At 40.9% G+C, this 19,421-nt stretch overlaps 1 protein-coding gene across 1 annotated transcript; it reads left to right on the top strand.

Moving 5' to 3' along the window:
* The first annotated feature begins 8,362 nt into the window (after positions 1–8,362).
* On the top strand, positions 8,363–9,130 carry LOC110933574. Its single transcript, XM_022176789.1, has 2 exons — positions 8,363–8,681; positions 8,808–9,130. Exons 1-2 carry the CDS (start codon positions 8,363–8,365, stop codon positions 9,128–9,130), a joined length of 642 nt encoding a protein of 213 aa, XP_022032481.1.
* The last annotated feature ends 10,291 nt before the right edge of the window (positions 9,131–19,421 follow it).

Raw genomic sequence — 19,421 nt, 5'->3', positions numbered from 1 at the left:
CAAATCCCGTTCCTGACATCTTAGGTTTGTTTGGGTGTAAGGAATGACTGAATCCGAAAACATTTCACTTTGATAACCTTTACTCTAAGGTTATCCTGCTGTCTCAAGGCTTGAATGTATGCGTTTAACACACCGCATAAATGTTTGTATCAGTATAGCATGCATTTCCACAAAACGTAACTTTGATCTAAACCAAGTTTTAATTCAATACTTTGTTTTGTGCATTTTCACCTATGGTTTAGTTGATACATTTCACTAGCCATACCTATCACTTTGGTTATACATTACATGATTTACATTTTGACATAAACATTTGACATATTATTCAATACATTTGGCAATTGGTTTAAACATAGGCATTTTACTTTGGTAGTTTGTTTGGGTAAAGTGATTAAGTAACGAGGCGTGTGTAATATGATACAAGCATGGTGGATACGCCGCTGGTACTTCCTATATATAAGTGTTTGTATGATATTACATATCGCAGCATTGTTTAAATCATTTCAGTTTAGACATATAACATATTTTTCACCAGACATTGTTTTACAAACAACTTATTTTATACAAACTCATTTTTACTTTGTTATTCATTTAACCTTACATTACTCTTTTACATATCATCTACCTTATTATCGTTTTTCAAACGTTTTATAAAAGCAAACACTTAAACTGGATTCATGACAAGTTTTCATTAAACATTTTTTTTAAACCTAAGTCATGAATCCTATTTTCACAAAACCTATGTACCCGCCGGCATTTTTATGCTGATATATTTTCACATGTGTTTCAGGTACAATAGTTGACGATATTTGATGATGATATTGATGCATGTTCACATAGGATTGGACGAGGCCTTAGTGACAATAAAAGATGCAAGACTAGTTAAATTTTGTTTTACTCCTTTGTTTGTTAAGACATTGTAACACTTTTAATCAATAAAACAACATTTCAATTTTCCATGTGTCTGTTACAACACCCCCCGACGTTTTCGCCACGTTTTGTTGTTTTACGTGGTTGGGGTGTGACAGAAAAGTTGGTATCAGAGCTCATGGTTATAGGGAATTAGGTTATTAGTAATGCTTTGACCTAGTCTATAACCTTCCTAGGACCCTAACACAAGATCCTCGTGTTTAGATCATAAAACAATACCGTCGCCTATCCTTAGGCGACAACCACAACAAGAACATAAATTTCAAAACCGCTTTGAAAACTAATCATCTGTTTTAGGATGATTGATTACTAGGTTTTGAACCCCTTAAGTTTTCAAATCTCGTCAAAGTTTGGGTCTTATAATGTGAACACGTGCAAACTGGAAGGGTGAATGCCTGTACTCTGAGTTTTCTGTCTAAGGCTAGAGTGTTCGTACAAATCCGCAGTATCGGACCAGTCACTCTTACCTGGGAACTCTTGGGGTGAGTGTTCACTTATAGGCAAGCATGTCTTCAGCGATACATTATTATGACCCGCTTACTTTGATTTGTCACCGTCTCATTTGTTTGCCTTAGGTAACAAACAAATGATCGCAATTTTTATGCATTACCGTTCTATCCGATAACATTTCACTTGTTTCTTCCTATGTCTTTCATTTCTTCTAGAATGTCTCTTCATCACATCAACACCCAGATGTCCGAGCAAACAGCCAAATTTGCCCAGTAAATAGGCGAAGTGATTCTGAAGTCTGTGGATCTAGGCATTGCCATGTCTCGTCTCAAAAAATAGAGCTACTCAAGAGTCACCGAAGGAAGCAGAAGTTGAGCCTGCACCAAAATCAAGGAAGCGTAAGGCTTCAAGGAAACCCGCAGCAAGTGCACTAAATCAAGCAGGACCTAGCCAAGTGGTAACGCCACTAGCTAAGAAGCCCTACAACGGAACCGCACCCTTGTGCAACCGATGTACCCTTCATCATCATACCAGTGTAAAGTGCCGCAAATGCCTAACTTGTGGACTTATTGGCCATACAGCAAGAGTCTGCCTAGCTGCAGCAGCACCAAATCAAGCTGGAAACAATCCTACACAAGCTCTTTCTTGCTACAACTGTGGCAAGATGGGCCATTTCCGAAGGGATTACCCAAAGCATGCTAATGCAAATCCAATCCACGATGAGCATTTGGCTGAATAAAAGATGCTGCTATTTTAAATAATTTGTATCTGTTGCTTTTGTTTCTTTTGTTGAACTCGGAAACAATGTGTTCAGTTTATGAATAAATTGTTGTTCAAAATTCTGATATACAAATGTAGTTACATGTGTGTATGGCATTTCCCTATGATACCTACATCAAGGAGCTATGCTCTTTACAAACTACTCTTGTGATTCTCCCTTTCAAGTGATCGCTCATGATTTCCTTGAAAGTTTTAAATACCCATTTCATTCTAAGAAATGAAGTGCATGAAAAAAAGTGACATTATGAGTAATCGTGCTTTTGCACATCTGTGCCTTGAAATCCCTGGTTAGATAACTAAGGGTATTTTCAAATCTCATACCCATTACGTTCTGATTTTTCAACATGCATAACATAAGTTTTCAAAACAACCTTTATGACTTCAAAAACATTTTATATATAGTTCAAAAACGTTTTTAATATAGTGTATTTACTTAACATATCATATGCATGATTTCAAAAACATTGTCTATGGTTTCCAAAACGACCTTCATGATTTCAAAATGTTATTAATACAGTATAACTACTTATATCAAATGCATGATTTCCAAAGCACCATTCATGTTTAAAAACCTTATACATAATTTCAAAATTCATCTTACATGATTTTAAAACATTTTTTTTAAATATACCTACCTAATACACCTACTTTATGATTTCAAAAATATTATATATAAGGGTTCCAAAATCATTGAACACATTTTAAAACCCCATGCATAGTTTTCAAAATATTTTCCTCATACATTGACTTAACCTTCAAATTCCGCTTCATGTGTCGCCTTGGCATATCTAGCATCTCAATTTCATAAGCATTTTTTTTACTTCATGTTTTGACTTAGGCACACCCAGTGCAAGAATTCAAAACATCTTCAACTTCTAAAATCCATATGGGATCTTCTTATCATTACAATTAGATCCTTGTGGATGATTATCATTCAAATCAGAGTCTTTAATTGGATTCTTTGTGTAATTTTCTCTTTAAAATCTTTCTACCTTCATAGTTAGATTCTTGATAATGTTTAAAGCACCAATCCAAATCCACTGGTTGGATACCTGGTGTGCTTTAAATACATGTGCACGGTTAGCAGAGCAAATTAACAAAATGATGACAAATTTAAAACCAAGTTAAACAATTATGTGATTATGTGTTTATGCACTTTGTGTTTTCTTTTATACATTTTGTGTTTTTGAATACTCTGGATATTCGTTATCAAAATCATCATAGAATCTTCCATATCTTCATATGAGTGATTCGTAGTAGGATATTCAAAATGGTACTACCTTAAATCCTAAATTTGGGCTTCTACGTGATAGTTAAGACCCATGGATTTTTTTGTGCCATTCCATCATTCAAAGAGACCCCTTTGAGTGGTCTAGGTCATAATCTGGCTAAGAATGACATGTGAAGATATAAGCTGAAAGGACTCCCTGGTTGTCTATTTAAATCATTTATTGATTTAATTAAAAAGGACCCTATGGTGGTCTAGTCACAATCATCACAAGTTCGTTCGTTATTTTCTTCCCCTACACATTATAAGATGCACTACGTGACTATGCAAGGAATTACGTAATTATGGATGCATACATAATTATGAAGTTCACTGCACGGGAACCACAGTAAGACTTATTAGGTGTAAGAACCAATAGTGGAAACCGTAACAAAGTGTGAACAATGTAATAAAGGTACGGTGGACGCACCAATAATGCTTTATATACTTGTATATAAGTGACCCTCTCACATTGCAAGCAAGATGTTATTTAAAGTTACTAGAAGTTTAGGACTCTAGCCAGTGTTGTTCGATCTTTTCAACTTCATGTTTCAAGCTCTCACAAGTTTCCTCTAAATAAATTTCGGGACGAAATTTCCGGAAGTAGGGGAGACTGTGACATCTGTAATGAAATATTGTATTTCATACTTGGGATTTGTATAAAAATGTGTATCAGTTGCACATATCAACTCTTGTTCGATTTCGGGCTCTAAATCGCTTTTCTGGAAGGTTATACGCACACTGATGCGTAAATATAACCAGTTTAACGCAACAAACACTCTGGAATAGTGACATAGGCTTAACATACCTTAAATAACCTTTACCTAACTTAGAAATAAGTTTTGGAAGGTTTGGTGTGCCGAAATCAAGTTTATTGGCTTACAGGGACTAAATATGACAAACTGCGAAAGTATGCCAATTTGAACTGTAACGAACATTCCGGAACATGATCATAAGTTAAACACACCCTAAATATCCTTTACATAGCTTAGAAATAGGCTTTGAGGTGTTCGGTGGGCTTAAATAAACTTCATGCTCATTCAGGGACTAAAAGCGTCAAAACTTAAGTTCGGAATACATCCGAATATTCAAAAATTTATGTAAGCATTAAAATATTTTATTTTAGTGTTTGGCATAAGAAAAATCCATTCGTCGCGCAATTTGGATCGTTTTTCGTGCTTATGCGCATTCCGTCGTATTTAAGCAAACATCGCGATCGTACGACCAAACGAACCGACATCCGACATATTTTTGAGCATGTTTCATGTCCCCTATACTTTAGCAACATTGTAGAGCCTTGAAAATGGCCTAACGGGCCTTGAATGCATAAAAAAATGGCCTTAAAAGCATGCAGGGACCAAAACTGCAATTTCTGAAACTTATGTGCAGATCAGAAGGCTCAGGCGGCCCGCGTAAGCCCCCATAAAACCATACGCGCCCCGCGAGAGCATGTCAGATATGCAAAAATCAGTTTTTCCAGCTGTTAACAGCTGTTATACTCTTGTAACCCATTTGCAAATGGTTTTGGGGCATTTCTATGGGCTCTAATGGTTTAGTAAAACTATGGGCACAAATGTAAGGTTGAGATCAGAGCTCGGATATCGACAAACATTCTTAACGGCTCTCCAAAAACTATAAATACCCCATCCCATTCACTTGCAAAACCCACTTGATTTCTGAGATTTCTCTAAGTTGGGGTGTTTCATCACCTCATACCTGAGAATACTTGGAAAATCAATCTTGCGGGGACCCTTCGTAAGTATTCTTTCGCGTTTTTCATTCGTTTTTGCGTTAAAGTCAAACTGTGTTTGACTTTCTGCATTGACCAGTTTATGGTCAACACGAAGTTCATTTGAACTTCATAACGTGGGCGTAATCACGATGGTTATAGTCCCTGGTGACTATACCTACTGATTACCACGTTATCTAGGCTCAGTGACGAGTCGTAGTTTCGGCTAAAATGCGTTATCTCCTGTATTTTGTAACCAAACTACTCTAGGGTATTAAAACCATTTGTTTTAATACCAAACCTGTTTTGTAACTTTACTAAACATGTTCTAGCATGTTTAGCTCGTCACTTTTAGATTTGTGCTTGTTTAGGGTCGTAAAGGCAAGCGATCTAAACAATCGCTTATGCTTTCGAACCCGACCCATTTGGTCGATCATTAGGATCCGACCAAATACTTTAGGTGACCATAGTTATATAGGGAATAACCTTCCGAGGTTATACCTTATGGTTACGTCGTTTAAGTAGTTATATGATAAGTAGTTTATATGCCTTAGGTAAATTACCAAAATACCCTTTTTACGCATAAATTCATTTTAAGCATATGTAACCTAAATTTTGACATCTAAACTGATTAGGCAACTATATTAGACATGTTGAGGCATATTTTACTTATCATAGGACTAGTTAAGCGGTCCGAACGCGTTTTACGCAATTGACGCGTTAAAGTAGCATAAGCTACCTAAACGGGTCGTAATGGGTCGTAAGCACTTAGGTTAGGTTTCATTTTAATATGTAGGCTTTATTAAACCATATCATATGAGTTCCAATACTCATTTGGTTTACGAAACCTCATAATATCCAATCCCCCGATTTAGGTCCGGTTATTTATGTAGTTATCTATATAGGGTGCCGTTTGATTCCGTGATCCCTCTAGCTTTGCTTGGTTGTTGTTCAAGACTTCTAAGCACCCTCAGGTGAGTACATAGTACCCCTCTTTTACTGTTTTTCAAACATTTTGGGGTGAAACACATGTGCCTACTTGTTACTTTCATGCTTTCCATGTTTTCACAACTTATACTTGCTATGTTCATTAGTACACTATTCGTACATGATTTCATTATGTTTTGCTATGTATGTTTACTTAACATGCTAGCACATTGTTTTACATTACATTTCTTTTGCTATGTATGTTCACTTAACATGCTAGCACATTGTTTTACATTACATTTCTTTTGCTATGTATGTTTACTTAACATGCTAGCACATTGTTTTACATTACATTTCTTTTGCTATGTATGTTTACTTAACATGCTAGCACATTGTTTTACATGACTTTTCTGCTTTGTATGTTAACTTAGCATATCTTTCAACTACAAGTCATGAATCCTTAATCAATAAACCTATGTATCTCACAGGCATTTTTATGCTGACGTACTTATTTTCACATGTGTTTTCAGGAGCTGATGCATAGGGTTGATCAAGATACACTTAGGCGGACTGGGGCCTTAGTGACATAAAAGGAAGAAAGAATACTTTAATTATGTTATGTACTCTTTGTTTCCTTAGTTTTAAGACAATGTAATCCTTTTTATTTCAAATAAACCTAAACTTTAAATACCATGGTTGTGAAACAATAATTCTGTTGCTCCCCTCCCCGACGTTTCTGTCGCGGTTTTTTGTTTTACGCGATCGGGGTGTGACACCAGGAACATCGTCGTGTCACGCGACGTTGGTCGCAGCCCGCGTAAGCCGAGGCGGGATCTGTCGCGGGGCGCCACAGACCCAATTCGCTGCATTTTTGTTTTGTTTTCATTGTTTGGTAATAGATTCGGTATGATTTTGATGTTAGGTGATATTCCGGATGGTGATCAAGCATATGACAAGAACCGGACAGAACATTTTGAAGCTTCCGCAAGCATGACTTTTGTTTTAACTTAACATGGATTCTGTAATACTTTAAATTATAATATGTTTGTTTTAACTAGTAACGATTTTAAAAATCCTAGACACCTTATTTAGTAGGAACTTGAAACTTAACGGAAAGTTTTTGTAAACCCGTGTTTTCCATAAACGAAAATGTGAATGTGATAGATTTCTTGTGTTAAAATGAGATGGGTCTTAAAAGTTGGTAATCAGAGCTCAAGGTTGTTATCAAGGTGTGTTCAGTTCAAGCTTGATCAAACATCAGGTAAGAATTAGTTACTTTAGTAGATTTTATTAAATATAGAAAAGAAATATGAATTGATGTGCACGGGAAGAGTGTATTAACACACTCGAACCTGGAAAGTGCACTAAAGGAAAATGGCTAAAGAAAGTTATGAACTTGGCTAAACCAAAGTAAATAAAGTATGTGTTATAAAAATGAAATGTTTAACGATTGGTATAAACATTTCAGTTTCAAGATGACGGAAAAAGGTAACAATGATGCGGTGCCGATAGTCACCGAGCAAATGAAAGAAGTGATTGCCGAGGAGGTAGGAAAGGCAATCGAGAATAGCCTTTCCGGTTTTATAGACAAAATCCAAAATACGGTGCTTTCGGTTGTCGAAGAGCGGATCAAGAAGTTGGAAGATAATACCAACCTAGCAAAGAAAAAATCCGGAGAGTGGAAAGGTTGCTCATATAAAGAATTCATGGCGTGTAAACCGCCAATTTACAATGGAGAGGTGGATCCGATAATATGCCAACGATGGCTAAGTGATATCGAGGTGGTGTTTGAGAGAACCCACTGCGACGCAAGTGACTTCGTAGCTTATGGTACGGGTCAGTTAAGAGGCCAAGCGAAAGATTGGTGGGATAATAAGAAAAACGAGATTGGGAATGAAGCGGCGAGGGCGATGACATGGGATGAGTTTAAGGTACCATTCCTTAAACACCACAGTCCCAAGGCGGTCATCAACATAATCAAGGAGGAGTTTATTTAGCTAAGGCAAAAGGGTGAATCTATTGAAAAGATCACGGGTATCTTTCTCCACAAATTGAGATTTTGTGACGAATTGGTGACGTCCTAAGAGCAGAAAGTATATTACTACTACAATACGCTGAGTGCTGAATATCGGGAGTTCATGACTCCCTCGAAATACGAAACTCTCACCGAGATCATAAACACTACTCGGGAAAGAGAGATAGAGCTGAAAAATCAAATAGAGTGAGGTAAACTGAGGGCACAGATTGTTAATCCAAACCCTACAAAGAAGGCACGAACCATGGAGTCGTCAAAGAAACAGGAAGCAAAAGGCGGGTTGCCGAGTTTTAAGGTCTGCTGTAAAGGGCACAAGGGCGAGTGTCGGTTCAAAGATAAGCCGTGTCCTATATGCGGGAAGACAGGACATACAGCTACATTATGCCCGAGAAAAGTTTTAGTTTGTTATAAATGCTACCAGCCGGGTCATAAGAAATCAGAATGCCCAGAATTAGTTGGACAGAAGGATAGCAAGGGTTCGCAAGCAGAAACTCCAAAGGCAAAGGCTAGATCCTTCCAGTTAACCGCGGCCGAGGCAAAGATGGAACCCGATGTGGTCTCAGGTATATTCGCCATAAATTCAATTCCTGCACATGTGTTATTTGATACGGGTGTAAATGAATCCTTTATTTCACATGGATTTATTCGACATCCTTCATTTGTATTGACAAAATTACCTATGCCTCTAGAAGTAGAAATAGGTGACAACAAAAGTTTTATCGTGTGTGACATGTGTCAAGATTGTAAGATGAGTGTCGATGATGAGGAATACTCAATAGGAGAATTCCAAGTAGTGGTTGGGATGGAGTGGTTATCCCGACATCACGCGAAGGTCGTGTGTTTCCGCAAGGAGATAAAACTAACATCTCCAAGTGGAAAACACGTTACCATCTATGGCGAGAAAGGGGGTAATCCCGTAATATGCTCAATGTTAAAGGCTCACAAACTTATGAGGCGCGGATGTAGAGCGTTCATGATTTACGTAAACAAACCCGAGAAGGGACTGCCATAGATGGCGGAAACAACAAAAGGTGGCGGAAACGTCGGGGAGTATTGTAACAGAATCATTGTTTCACAACCATGGATTAAACAGTTTCATATTATTGAATTATGTGTATTGTATTACATTGGAATTTGAAACAAAACATGTACAAATAGTCTTGTATCTTTTAATGTTACTAAGGCCTCGTCCAATCCTATGTGAGAGTACATAAATATCATCATCAAGCATCATCAACTATTGTACCTGAAACACATGTGAAAATAGGTACGTCAGCATAAAAATGCCGGCGAGTACATAGGTTTTGTTTGAGTGTCGGATTCATGGCTAGTTTGCATGTTGCAATACATATTTAAAAACCTTGTTTTGAAAAGTGTAGTATTGCGACATAATTAACCAACTCAAATAAAGTTAGTTATAATTTATAAAATCTCGTAACCATGATTCTTAACTCCAAAACATTTGTTTAGTTAAATCCAGATTGTAAATCGTTTTAGAAATAAAATTCGAATAGTATATATATGTCGTTAGAAAAAACTTGTAATATAACATGGTTTCGATAATCTTACCCAGGTGATCTAGATAACGCAACGACATATAATGTATTAAAAGCACTTATATATAGTAAGTACCAGCGGCGTATCCACCATGCTTTTAACACATTACATCCGCCCCGTTACCTAATCACTTCCCTAACCTAACGGTTCAAACAGATTTCAAACGGTTCATGTCAATCAACGGTTACAAACGGTTCACATAGTCAAGTAGTCACAAACGGTTCACATAGTTAAGTAGTCGGTAACTGTTCACATAACCAAACGGTTACAAATGGTTCACATAATCCAACGGATCACATAATCAAGTGGTCACAAACGGTTCATATGATCCAACGGTTACAACGGTTCAAAATGTAAAACAATATGTCCATATGCTGGATGAGCATATGCGACAAAATGTAATATACGAAAATCAATGTGCTAGCTTGTTAAGAGCACATACATAGCAAAACATAATGAAATCATGTACTAATAGTGTACTATTGAACATAGTAAGTATATGATATAAAAACACGAGAAACATGAAAGTAACAAGTAGGCACATGTGTTCCACCCCAAAACAGTTTGAAAATAGTAAAAGAGGGGACTATGTACTCATTTGAGGCTGCTTAGAAGTCTTGAACAACAACCATGCAAAGCTAGAGGGGTCACAGAAATCAAACGGCACCTAATATAGGTAACTATGTTTATAACCGGACCTAAATCGGGAGATCGGATAGGATGAGGTTTTGTACACCAAATGAGTGTTGGAACTCATATGATATGGTTTAACAAAGCCTACATACTAAAGTGAAACCTAACCTAAGTGCTTTCGACCCGTTACGACCCATTAAGGTAGCTTATGCTACATTAACGCGTCGTTCGCGCAAATGCGCGTTCGAGACGTCTAACTAGTCCTATGACAAGTATTGTATGCCTAAACATGTTTAAATAGGTTGCATAATCAGTTTAGGTGACAAAAGTTAGGTTACATATGCTTAAAATCCAATTATGCATGAAAAGGGCATTTTGGTCGTTTACCTAAGGCATATAATCTACCTATCATACAACTACTTAAACTAGGTGACCATAAGGTATAACCTCGGAAGGTTATTCCCTATACAACTATGGTCACTAAACATGCTTGGTCGGATCCTAAAGATCGACCAAACGGGTCGAGTTCGAAAGTCTAAGCGGTGGTTTAGACTGCTTGACTTACGACTCTAGACAAGCACTAAACTAGAAGTGACGAGCTAAGCATGTTAGAACATTTCTTAACTAATTTAGAAAACAGGTTTTTGATATCAAAACAAATTGTTTTGATATTAAGAGTAGTTTGGTTGCAAAATACGCTTAAATACGCATTTTGACCGAAACTACGACTCGTCATTATGCCTAGTCAACGTAGTAATTAGTAGGTATAGTCACAAAGGACTATAACCATCGTGATTACGCTCACATTGCGAAGTTCAAACGAACTTCTCGTTGACCTTCTCGTGGTCAAAGTTGAAATTCAAACAAAGTTTGACTTACACGCTCGAAAAGCGATAAAAGAACGAAAGAGGACTTACAAAGGGTCCAAATAGATTTGGTTCCAAGTATTCTCAGGTAGGTAGTGAATAATCACAACCACTTAGATAAATCTCAGACCAAATGTGCAGAAAATGGAATGAGGGCCATGCTATATATAGTTTTCGCAAAACCGTTAAGATCATTTCTTGGAGAAGAGGGAATGATCTAGGCCTTACAAGTGTTAGAGAATGATTGGGGGACTTATTCTCCACCAAACCAGCCCATAGCATGAAAAACCATGGATCAAAACCATTGGAACAAGAGGGAATGACCAGATTCAATGTTTCTGCAATTATGATGTGCTGTGCACTGCTTACGGACCATAAGCAAAGGTCCATACGGACTGTAAGGGACCTGCTGTGACAACTCGTACTTCGAACTTATCTTGTGTAACGTTATATGCTTACGTGAATTATATTATTTATATGAATGCATGATATATTATATGAATGCTATGTGTTATATGCGTATGTGAATGTTACACGAAATGAACTGCACAACATATATCAAACGCACAAGGCCATTGGGCCGTATTGTTTGTACTCGGACCATAGGGCAACCGAGTGGGCTCGGCCCACTCCCCTTATACGCAAACAAAAACTCCTTAGGGACTTGTTTTCTCATTTTTGCAAAACATAACACACACACAAGTCACAAAACCCTAGTCGCTACTTCTCTCTCCCTCTCGTTTCTCTTGGAACCCGACGGCAACAACCCTTTGGCGAATTCGGATCACTCTCTCTCTCCTTGTTTGATCTAACCGGTTAGTGATTACCGAATTATATTTGTTGATTAGTTTTGGTTGACATGATGTTATGAATAATTGAATGGTTCTTGATGTGGTAACAATCATATGATTCGGGTTGCATGTTGTTAATTTGGAACCGTAGATGTTAATCGGATTTGATGTAGATATGTTTCTCTGCTATGTTGTTATGATTTGGTTGGTTAACTTATTGTTGTTCTAGTTAATCGGATCATGTTACTATTGCATAGGTATTAGTATTGTTGATTATTGCTTGTTCATGTTTAAACCGGTTAGGGTTCATATGAAAGGCATGATAAATTTCCTGTTTGATCGATAATATGTTAGAAGAATGATTGGAAACTTGTTAATTGATTGTTATGATAAGTTTGGAAACTTGGATAAGTGTAACCGATCTGCATGAAATCAGGAAAATTGTTACAAATTGCTAGTCTCGACACGGTTGCGAGTCGAGAACTCCCTGTCTCGACTCGAGACCGCACACTTCCGGCACAAACCGCACAAGCCGAGACCGAGGTTGCGAGTCCCGTTGCGACTCGAGACCGGACCATGACAAGCCGAGACCGAGGTTGCGAGTCCCGTTGCGACTCGAGACTGGACCATGACAAACCGAGACCGCCCCTGTTGCGACTCGAGTTCTCATTCGTTGCGACTCGAGATCTCGACACCAGCCCAACTCGAGACCGCTTGGTCTCGACTCGAGACTGTGAGCACGGGCACCTTATTGGACTGTTTAAATCTTATTGGGCCGATGTGTTATTGGGTTGCTATGTTATTTGGGCCGGGAACTATTGAATTTCATCGGGTGAACCACACAAGGATGTTGGGCTTGTGCGAGTCCAAATCTTGCATACGTTGTTAACTGTTAAAGTGTATTCGACTGATTACGTGTTGCCATGATAAATACGTGTTAACTTATGTGATACATACGTGCATTACTTGAAGTCAAAACCTGACTTGTATGGTAACCCTGTTAGGACGAGGTTGACCACTTTAGTTCAAGAACCTTTTGTGTATCTGCCGAGCAAACCAAGGTGAGTTCACACAGCCAAGGCATGGGATTCCCGGGTTGGGAATTGGGTTGGAATGTTAACATGGAATGATTACTCGTACTTACGCAATCACTAGACTATAGACCATCGTCCTCAGGATAGTCAGGACACTTACGTAAAACCTGCGTAAACTAGTATCTACCATTGTCTCCCGGGTCGGGAGGACACTTACGTAAATCCTGCGTAACCTAATACCCACTACTGTCTTCCGGGTCGGAAGGACACTTACGTAAATCCTACGTAAACCCCACGCGTACCACTGTCCTCGGGGAAGGACTCTCACGTAAATCCTACGTGACCTTGTACGTATTCCTGTTCTCGGATTAAGAAGAACACATGGTTGCAAATAGTCTAGTAAGTACCATAATGGGAAGCCCCCGTTAGCAAAGATAAACGTGGGAATCCCCCACTAGTAATATATATATAAGCATGGGAAACCCCCACCATTAGTACATACATGCATGGGAAGCCCCCAACTAGATGAACATACTCATTACTATTACGAACTTATTTTCTGTGAACTCGCTCAACTAGTTGTTGATTATCTACTGCATGCCTTGCAGGACCTTAGGTACACTATGGAGCTTGCACAGGGAGGAGCAGGTCGTTGTGGGATACGGATCGTGAACGATATTTGAACTTATAACTTATTATGGGTTTTCATTATTATGTTTCCGCCACTTAAACAAAGTTTGGTTTGAACATCAATCGTATTGATTTGGGTTTTTGAACTACTTTAACTATTATATGCTTGTTCAATATGATTGGTGGCTTGATCCTGGTCATGTCACGCCTCCAAGCGGTGGTACTCCGCGTGTGGATTTTGGGGGTGTGACAGATTGGTATCAGAGCCATTGGTTATAGAGAACTTGGTTTTAATATGGGAAAACGTTTTATTAAAACCAGACTATAACCAGAACAGTGCTCTCAACGATCCACAACGACGCTTCGCTCCACGTGCAAGACTCGACATCCTAGGTAATAAGGTTTATGTTTATTGCCTGCATGCTAGAACTATATAGAACTTTGCTCGCATTACGCTTAGATACACATGACACGATTGCCTGAGAATACCTACGTGCTTACACTTTTCTGTCATCGCCCTACTCGCGAACCATTCTCACTTACGCTACTTTTACTATGAAGATCATGTCTGGACGAATTAACATGACTCAAGCCCAGCTAGAGGCTCTCGTTCAAGCTCAAGTTGCTGCGGCACTTGCAGCTGCTCAAGCAGGTAGTATACCCTGCAGTATAGATTCACACTAGGATCCTTAGATCCTGCATTTACTCTCGTATTTAATCTCGTCCTATTCATACACAATAGGTCAACACGCGCAGCAACCTGTCTGCACTTTCAAGAACTTTATGGACTGTCGTCCAAGTACTTTCAGCGGCACAGAGGGGGCAGTGGGACTCCTCCATTGGTTTGAAAAGCTCGAATCTGTGTTCGAGATGTGTGAATTCCCTGAGGTTCGCAGGGTGAAATACGCCACTGGCACGCTAGAAGGAATAGCACTAACTTGGTGGAACGCCCAAGTTCAGATCTTAGGGTTGGCAGCTGCTAACGCCACACCCTGGAACGAATTCAAGGAACTTATCAAGCGTGAGTACTGCACAAGGGATGATATCCACAAGTTGGAGAATGAGTTTTATCACTTGAAGATGACGGGATCAGAGATAGAAGCTTACACGAAGCGATCGAACGAACTGGCTATTTTGTGTCCTACCATGGTAGACCCTCCCATCAAACGCATCGAGTTGTACCTCAAGGGTCTAGCCTCAGAAATTCAGAGCCATGTTACATTGGCTAACCTCGACAACATTCAGGATATCCAGCGTCTTGCTCATCGCCTCACGGATCAGGCGGTGGAACAGAACAAGTTGCCCAAACGCATCAGTGCTACCACTTCGGCCGCTACTCCCACTACACCCAGTGACAACAAAAGAAAGTGGGATGGGGATTCTAGCAAAGGTTCAGCAACAGTTCAATCTCAAGCTCAGCAGCAAAAGACTGACCACTACCAGAGTCCTAGTCAGCAATCCTCTGGTGGTCATAGACAGAGAAGGTATCAAGGGTTTCACCCCAAGTGTCACAACTGCAACAGACATCACAGCGGCCAGTGCAACAAGGGTCGTTGTCAAAGATGTCTCAAGATGGGTCACGAGGCCAAAGACTGTAGGAGCCCACGGCCTGCAAATCCGAACCAGCAACCGCAACAACCAGCTCCACAGAACCCACAGCCGCAGCAGCCACAGCGTGGAAACCGGGGATGTTTCCAGTGTGGGGCTGAAGGTCATTTCAAACGCGACTGTCCTCAACTGAACCAGAACCAGAATCGCAACAACAATAACCAGGGCAACGGGAACAACAACAACGGGGGAAACAACAACAACAATGGCAACGAGGCAAGGGGTCGAGCTTTCGTGTTAGGACGAGGAGATGCAATGAACGATCCCAATGTGGTTATGAGTAAGTTTCTCCTTGACGATATCTATGTTACTGTTTTATTTGATTCGGGTGCGGATACAAGTTATATTTCTATGAAAGCCAGTAAACTGTTAAAACGTACATCAACACCCCTAAACACCAAACACATCGTAGAACTAGCTAATGGTAAGAGTTTAGAAGCCACACAAATTGTCAAGGGTTGTAGTATTGTCTTAGCCGGTCAAGCTTTCTCCATCGACCTTATTCCCATAGTCTTGGGAAGTTTTGATATCGTTATTGGGATGGATTGGTTATCCCAACATCAAGCAGAAATCTTATGCAGCGAGAAGATCATACGCATTCCCCGTTCTGGTCAAGAACCTCTCGAAGTTCAAGGTGACAAGAGTGGTGCTGTGGTTGGCATCATCTCTTTCTTGAAGGCTCAGAAGTGTGTGCGGAAGGGTCACACCGCAATCTTGGCACTCGTTTCAGACGCATCAGCAAAGGAAAAGAAATTGGAAGATATTCCAATTGTACGCAACTACCCTCAAGTGTTTCCTGAAGATCTACCTGGATTACCGCCTCACCGTCAGGTCGAATTTCAAATTGAGCTCGCTCCAGGAGCAGCACCCATAGCTCGCGCACCATACCGTCTAGCTCCATCAGAATTGGAGGAACTGTCAAAGAAGCTACAAGAGCTCTTGGAAAAGGGCTTCATTCGTCCAAGCTCTTCGCCATGGGGAGCTCCAGTACTATTTGTGAAAAAGAAAGACGGTACGTTCAGAATGTGCATCGACTACCGTGAACTCAACAAGGTGACGGTGAAGAACCGTTATCCTCTTCCACGCATAGATGATTTATTCGACCAATTGCAAGGGTCGTGCTACTATTTGAAGATAGACCTGAGGTCAGGCTATCATCAGCTGAGAGTCCGGGAGGAGGACGTCTCCAAAACAGCATTCAGAACTCGTTACGGCCACTACGAGTTTCTTGTCATGCCGTTCGGGTTAACAAACGCGCCTGCCGTATTTATGGATCTCATGAACAGGGTGTGCAAACCCTATCTTGACAAGTTCGTCATAGTATTCATCGACGACATTCTGATTTACTCCAAGAGTCAAGAGGAGCACGAGCAGCATCTACGCCTTATTCTGGAACTCCTACGGAAGGAACAGCTGTACGCTAAGTTTTCGAAATGCGACTTCTGGCTTCGTGAAGTCCACTTTCTAGGCCACGTAGTGAACAAGGATGGGATTCATGTCGATCTATCCAAGGTAGACTCGATCAGGAACTGGCCTGCACCACGCACTCCAACGGAAATACGCTAATTCTTGGGTCTGGCGGGTTATTACAGACGGTTTATCAAGGATTTCTCAAAGATTGCTCAGCCGCTTACACTACTGACACAGAAGGGTGTCACCTACCGTTGGGGCGATACGCAGGAAACTGCTTTTCAGCACCTAAAGGATAGACTTTGCAGTGCACCTATCCTCTCTTTGCCAGAGGGCACATACGACTTCGTGGTTTATTGTGATGCATCCATTCAGGGTCTTGGATGTGTGTTAATGCAGCGCGACAAGGTTATTGCTTATGCTTCGCGCCAACTTAAGATTCATGAACGGAACTACACGACGCACGATTTAGAGCTGGGAGCTGTTGTTTTCGCGCTCAAGATATGGCGACACTACCTGTACGGTACCAGGTGCACGATTTACACCGATCACAGGAGTCTCGAGCATATTCTTAAGCAGAAGGATTTGAACATGCGTCAACGACGATGGGTCGAGTTACTGAACGATTACGAATGCGCTATCAAGTACCATCCAGGCAAGGCCAATGTTGTGGCTGACGCCCTCAGTCGGAAAGACACTTTACCTCGGCGCGTGCGAGCGCTACAGCTTACGATTCAGTCTAGCCTTCCTGCACAGATATGAGATGCACAGGCAGAGGCATTGAAACCAGAAAACGTAAGGGCAGAAGCCCTACGCGGCTCACGACAGCGGTTAGAACAGAAGGCAGACGGCGCCTACTATGTAACGGGGCGTATTTGGGTCCCACTTTACGGCGGTCTACGAGAGCTTGTGATGGACGAAGCACACAAGTCTCGCTACTCGGTACATCCAGGATCGGACAAAATGTACCATGACATCAGAACTACTTATTGGTGGCCTAGCATGAAGGCCCACATCGCTACGTACATTGGAAAGTGCTTGACCTGTGCGAGGGTCAAGGTCGAATACCAGAAACCAGCGGGCCTACTTCAGCAACCCACGATACCGCAACGGAAATGGGAAGAAATTTCCATGGATTTCGTTACAGGCCTACCTAGATCCCAGCGGGGAAATGATACCATATGGGTGATCGTGGATCGACTCACCAAGTCTGCACACTTCTTAGCTATAAAGGAAACGGATAAGTTCTCCACTCTCACAGACATCTATCTCAAAGAAGTTGTTTCGAGGCACGGGGTGCCCACTTCAATCATTTCGGATCGGGATGCACGATTCACATCAGAACTATGGCAAGCGATGCACAAATCTTTCGGCTCACGGTTAGACATGAGCACAGCATATCATCCTCAGACGGATGGGCAGTCTGAGCGAACGATCCAAACTCTTGAAAACATGCTTCGGGCATGCGTTATTGATTTTGGCAACGGCTGGGAAAAGCACCTCCCTTTGGTGGAGTTCTCATACAATAACAGTTATCACACCAGCATACAAGCCGCTCCATTCGAGGCATTGTACGGACGTAAATGCCGGTCACCTCTCTGTTGGGCAGAAGTGGGGGATAGTCAGATCACGGGTCCAGAGATCGTAGTGGACGCCACAGAAAAGATTGCACAAATACGACAACGCATGGCGGCAGCACGCGACCGTCAGAAAGCCTACGCGGACAAGCGTAGAAAGCCATTGGAATTTCAGGTCGGGGACCAGGTTTTACTTAAAGTCTCACCCTGGAAGGGTGTGGTACGTTTTGGCAAACGGGGCAAACTAAATCCGCGGTACGTCGGACCGTTCGAAATCATTGAGAAAATCGGCAAAGTAGCCTACAAGCTAAACCTACCAGCTGAACTCGGGGCAGTTCACAATGTATTTCACGTGTCGAATCTGAAGAAGTGCCTATCAGATGAGACCCTTATCATTCCTTTCAAAGAACTCACTATCGACGAGCGGTTGCAGTTCGTCGAGGAACCAATAGAAATCACGGACCGGGATGTGAAGGTCCTCAAACACAAGAGAATCCCTCTTGTTCGAGTTCGTTGGAACTCCAGGCGTGGCCCAGAGTACACCTGGGAACGCGAAGACAGGATGACAGAAAAGTACCCTCAGTTATTCGGAACCAATGCAACCACTACTGAGGCTGAAGCTACTACTTCGGAATTTCGGGACGAAATTCCAGATCAACGGGGGGAGGATGTGACACCCCAGGAAAACCAGTGAATGATATAACTTACCTAGCTTCCTCAGCGAGTGCATACCAAATTTCGGGACGAAATTTCTTTAGAGTTGGGGATAATGTGACAACTCGTACTTCGAACTTATCTTGTGTAACGTTATATGCTTACGTGAATTATATTATTTATATGAATGCATGATATATTATATGAATGCTATGTGTTATATGCGTATGTGAATGTTACACGAACCGAACCGCACAACATATATCAAACGCACAAGGCCATTGGGCCATATTGTTTGTACTCGGACCATAGGGCAACCGAGTGGGCTCGGCCCACTCCCCTTATACGCAAACAAACACTCCTTAGGGACTTGTTTTCTCATTTTTGCAAAACATAACACACACAAGTCACAAAACCCTAGTCGCTACTTCTCTCTCCCTCTCGTTTCTCTTGGAACCCGACGGCAACAACCCTTTGGCGAATTCGGATCACTCTCTCTCTCCTTGTTTGATCTAACCGGTTAGTGATTACCGAATTATATTT

Source organism: Helianthus annuus, chromosome 4, assembly GCF_002127325.2.
Source record: "Helianthus annuus cultivar XRQ/B chromosome 4, HanXRQr2.0-SUNRISE, whole genome shotgun sequence".
Taxonomy (NCBI): domain Eukaryota; kingdom Viridiplantae; phylum Streptophyta; class Magnoliopsida; order Asterales; family Asteraceae; genus Helianthus; species Helianthus annuus.
The sequence above is the reverse complement of the archived record's forward strand: the minus strand, read 5'-3'. Positions and strand labels throughout refer to the sequence as shown.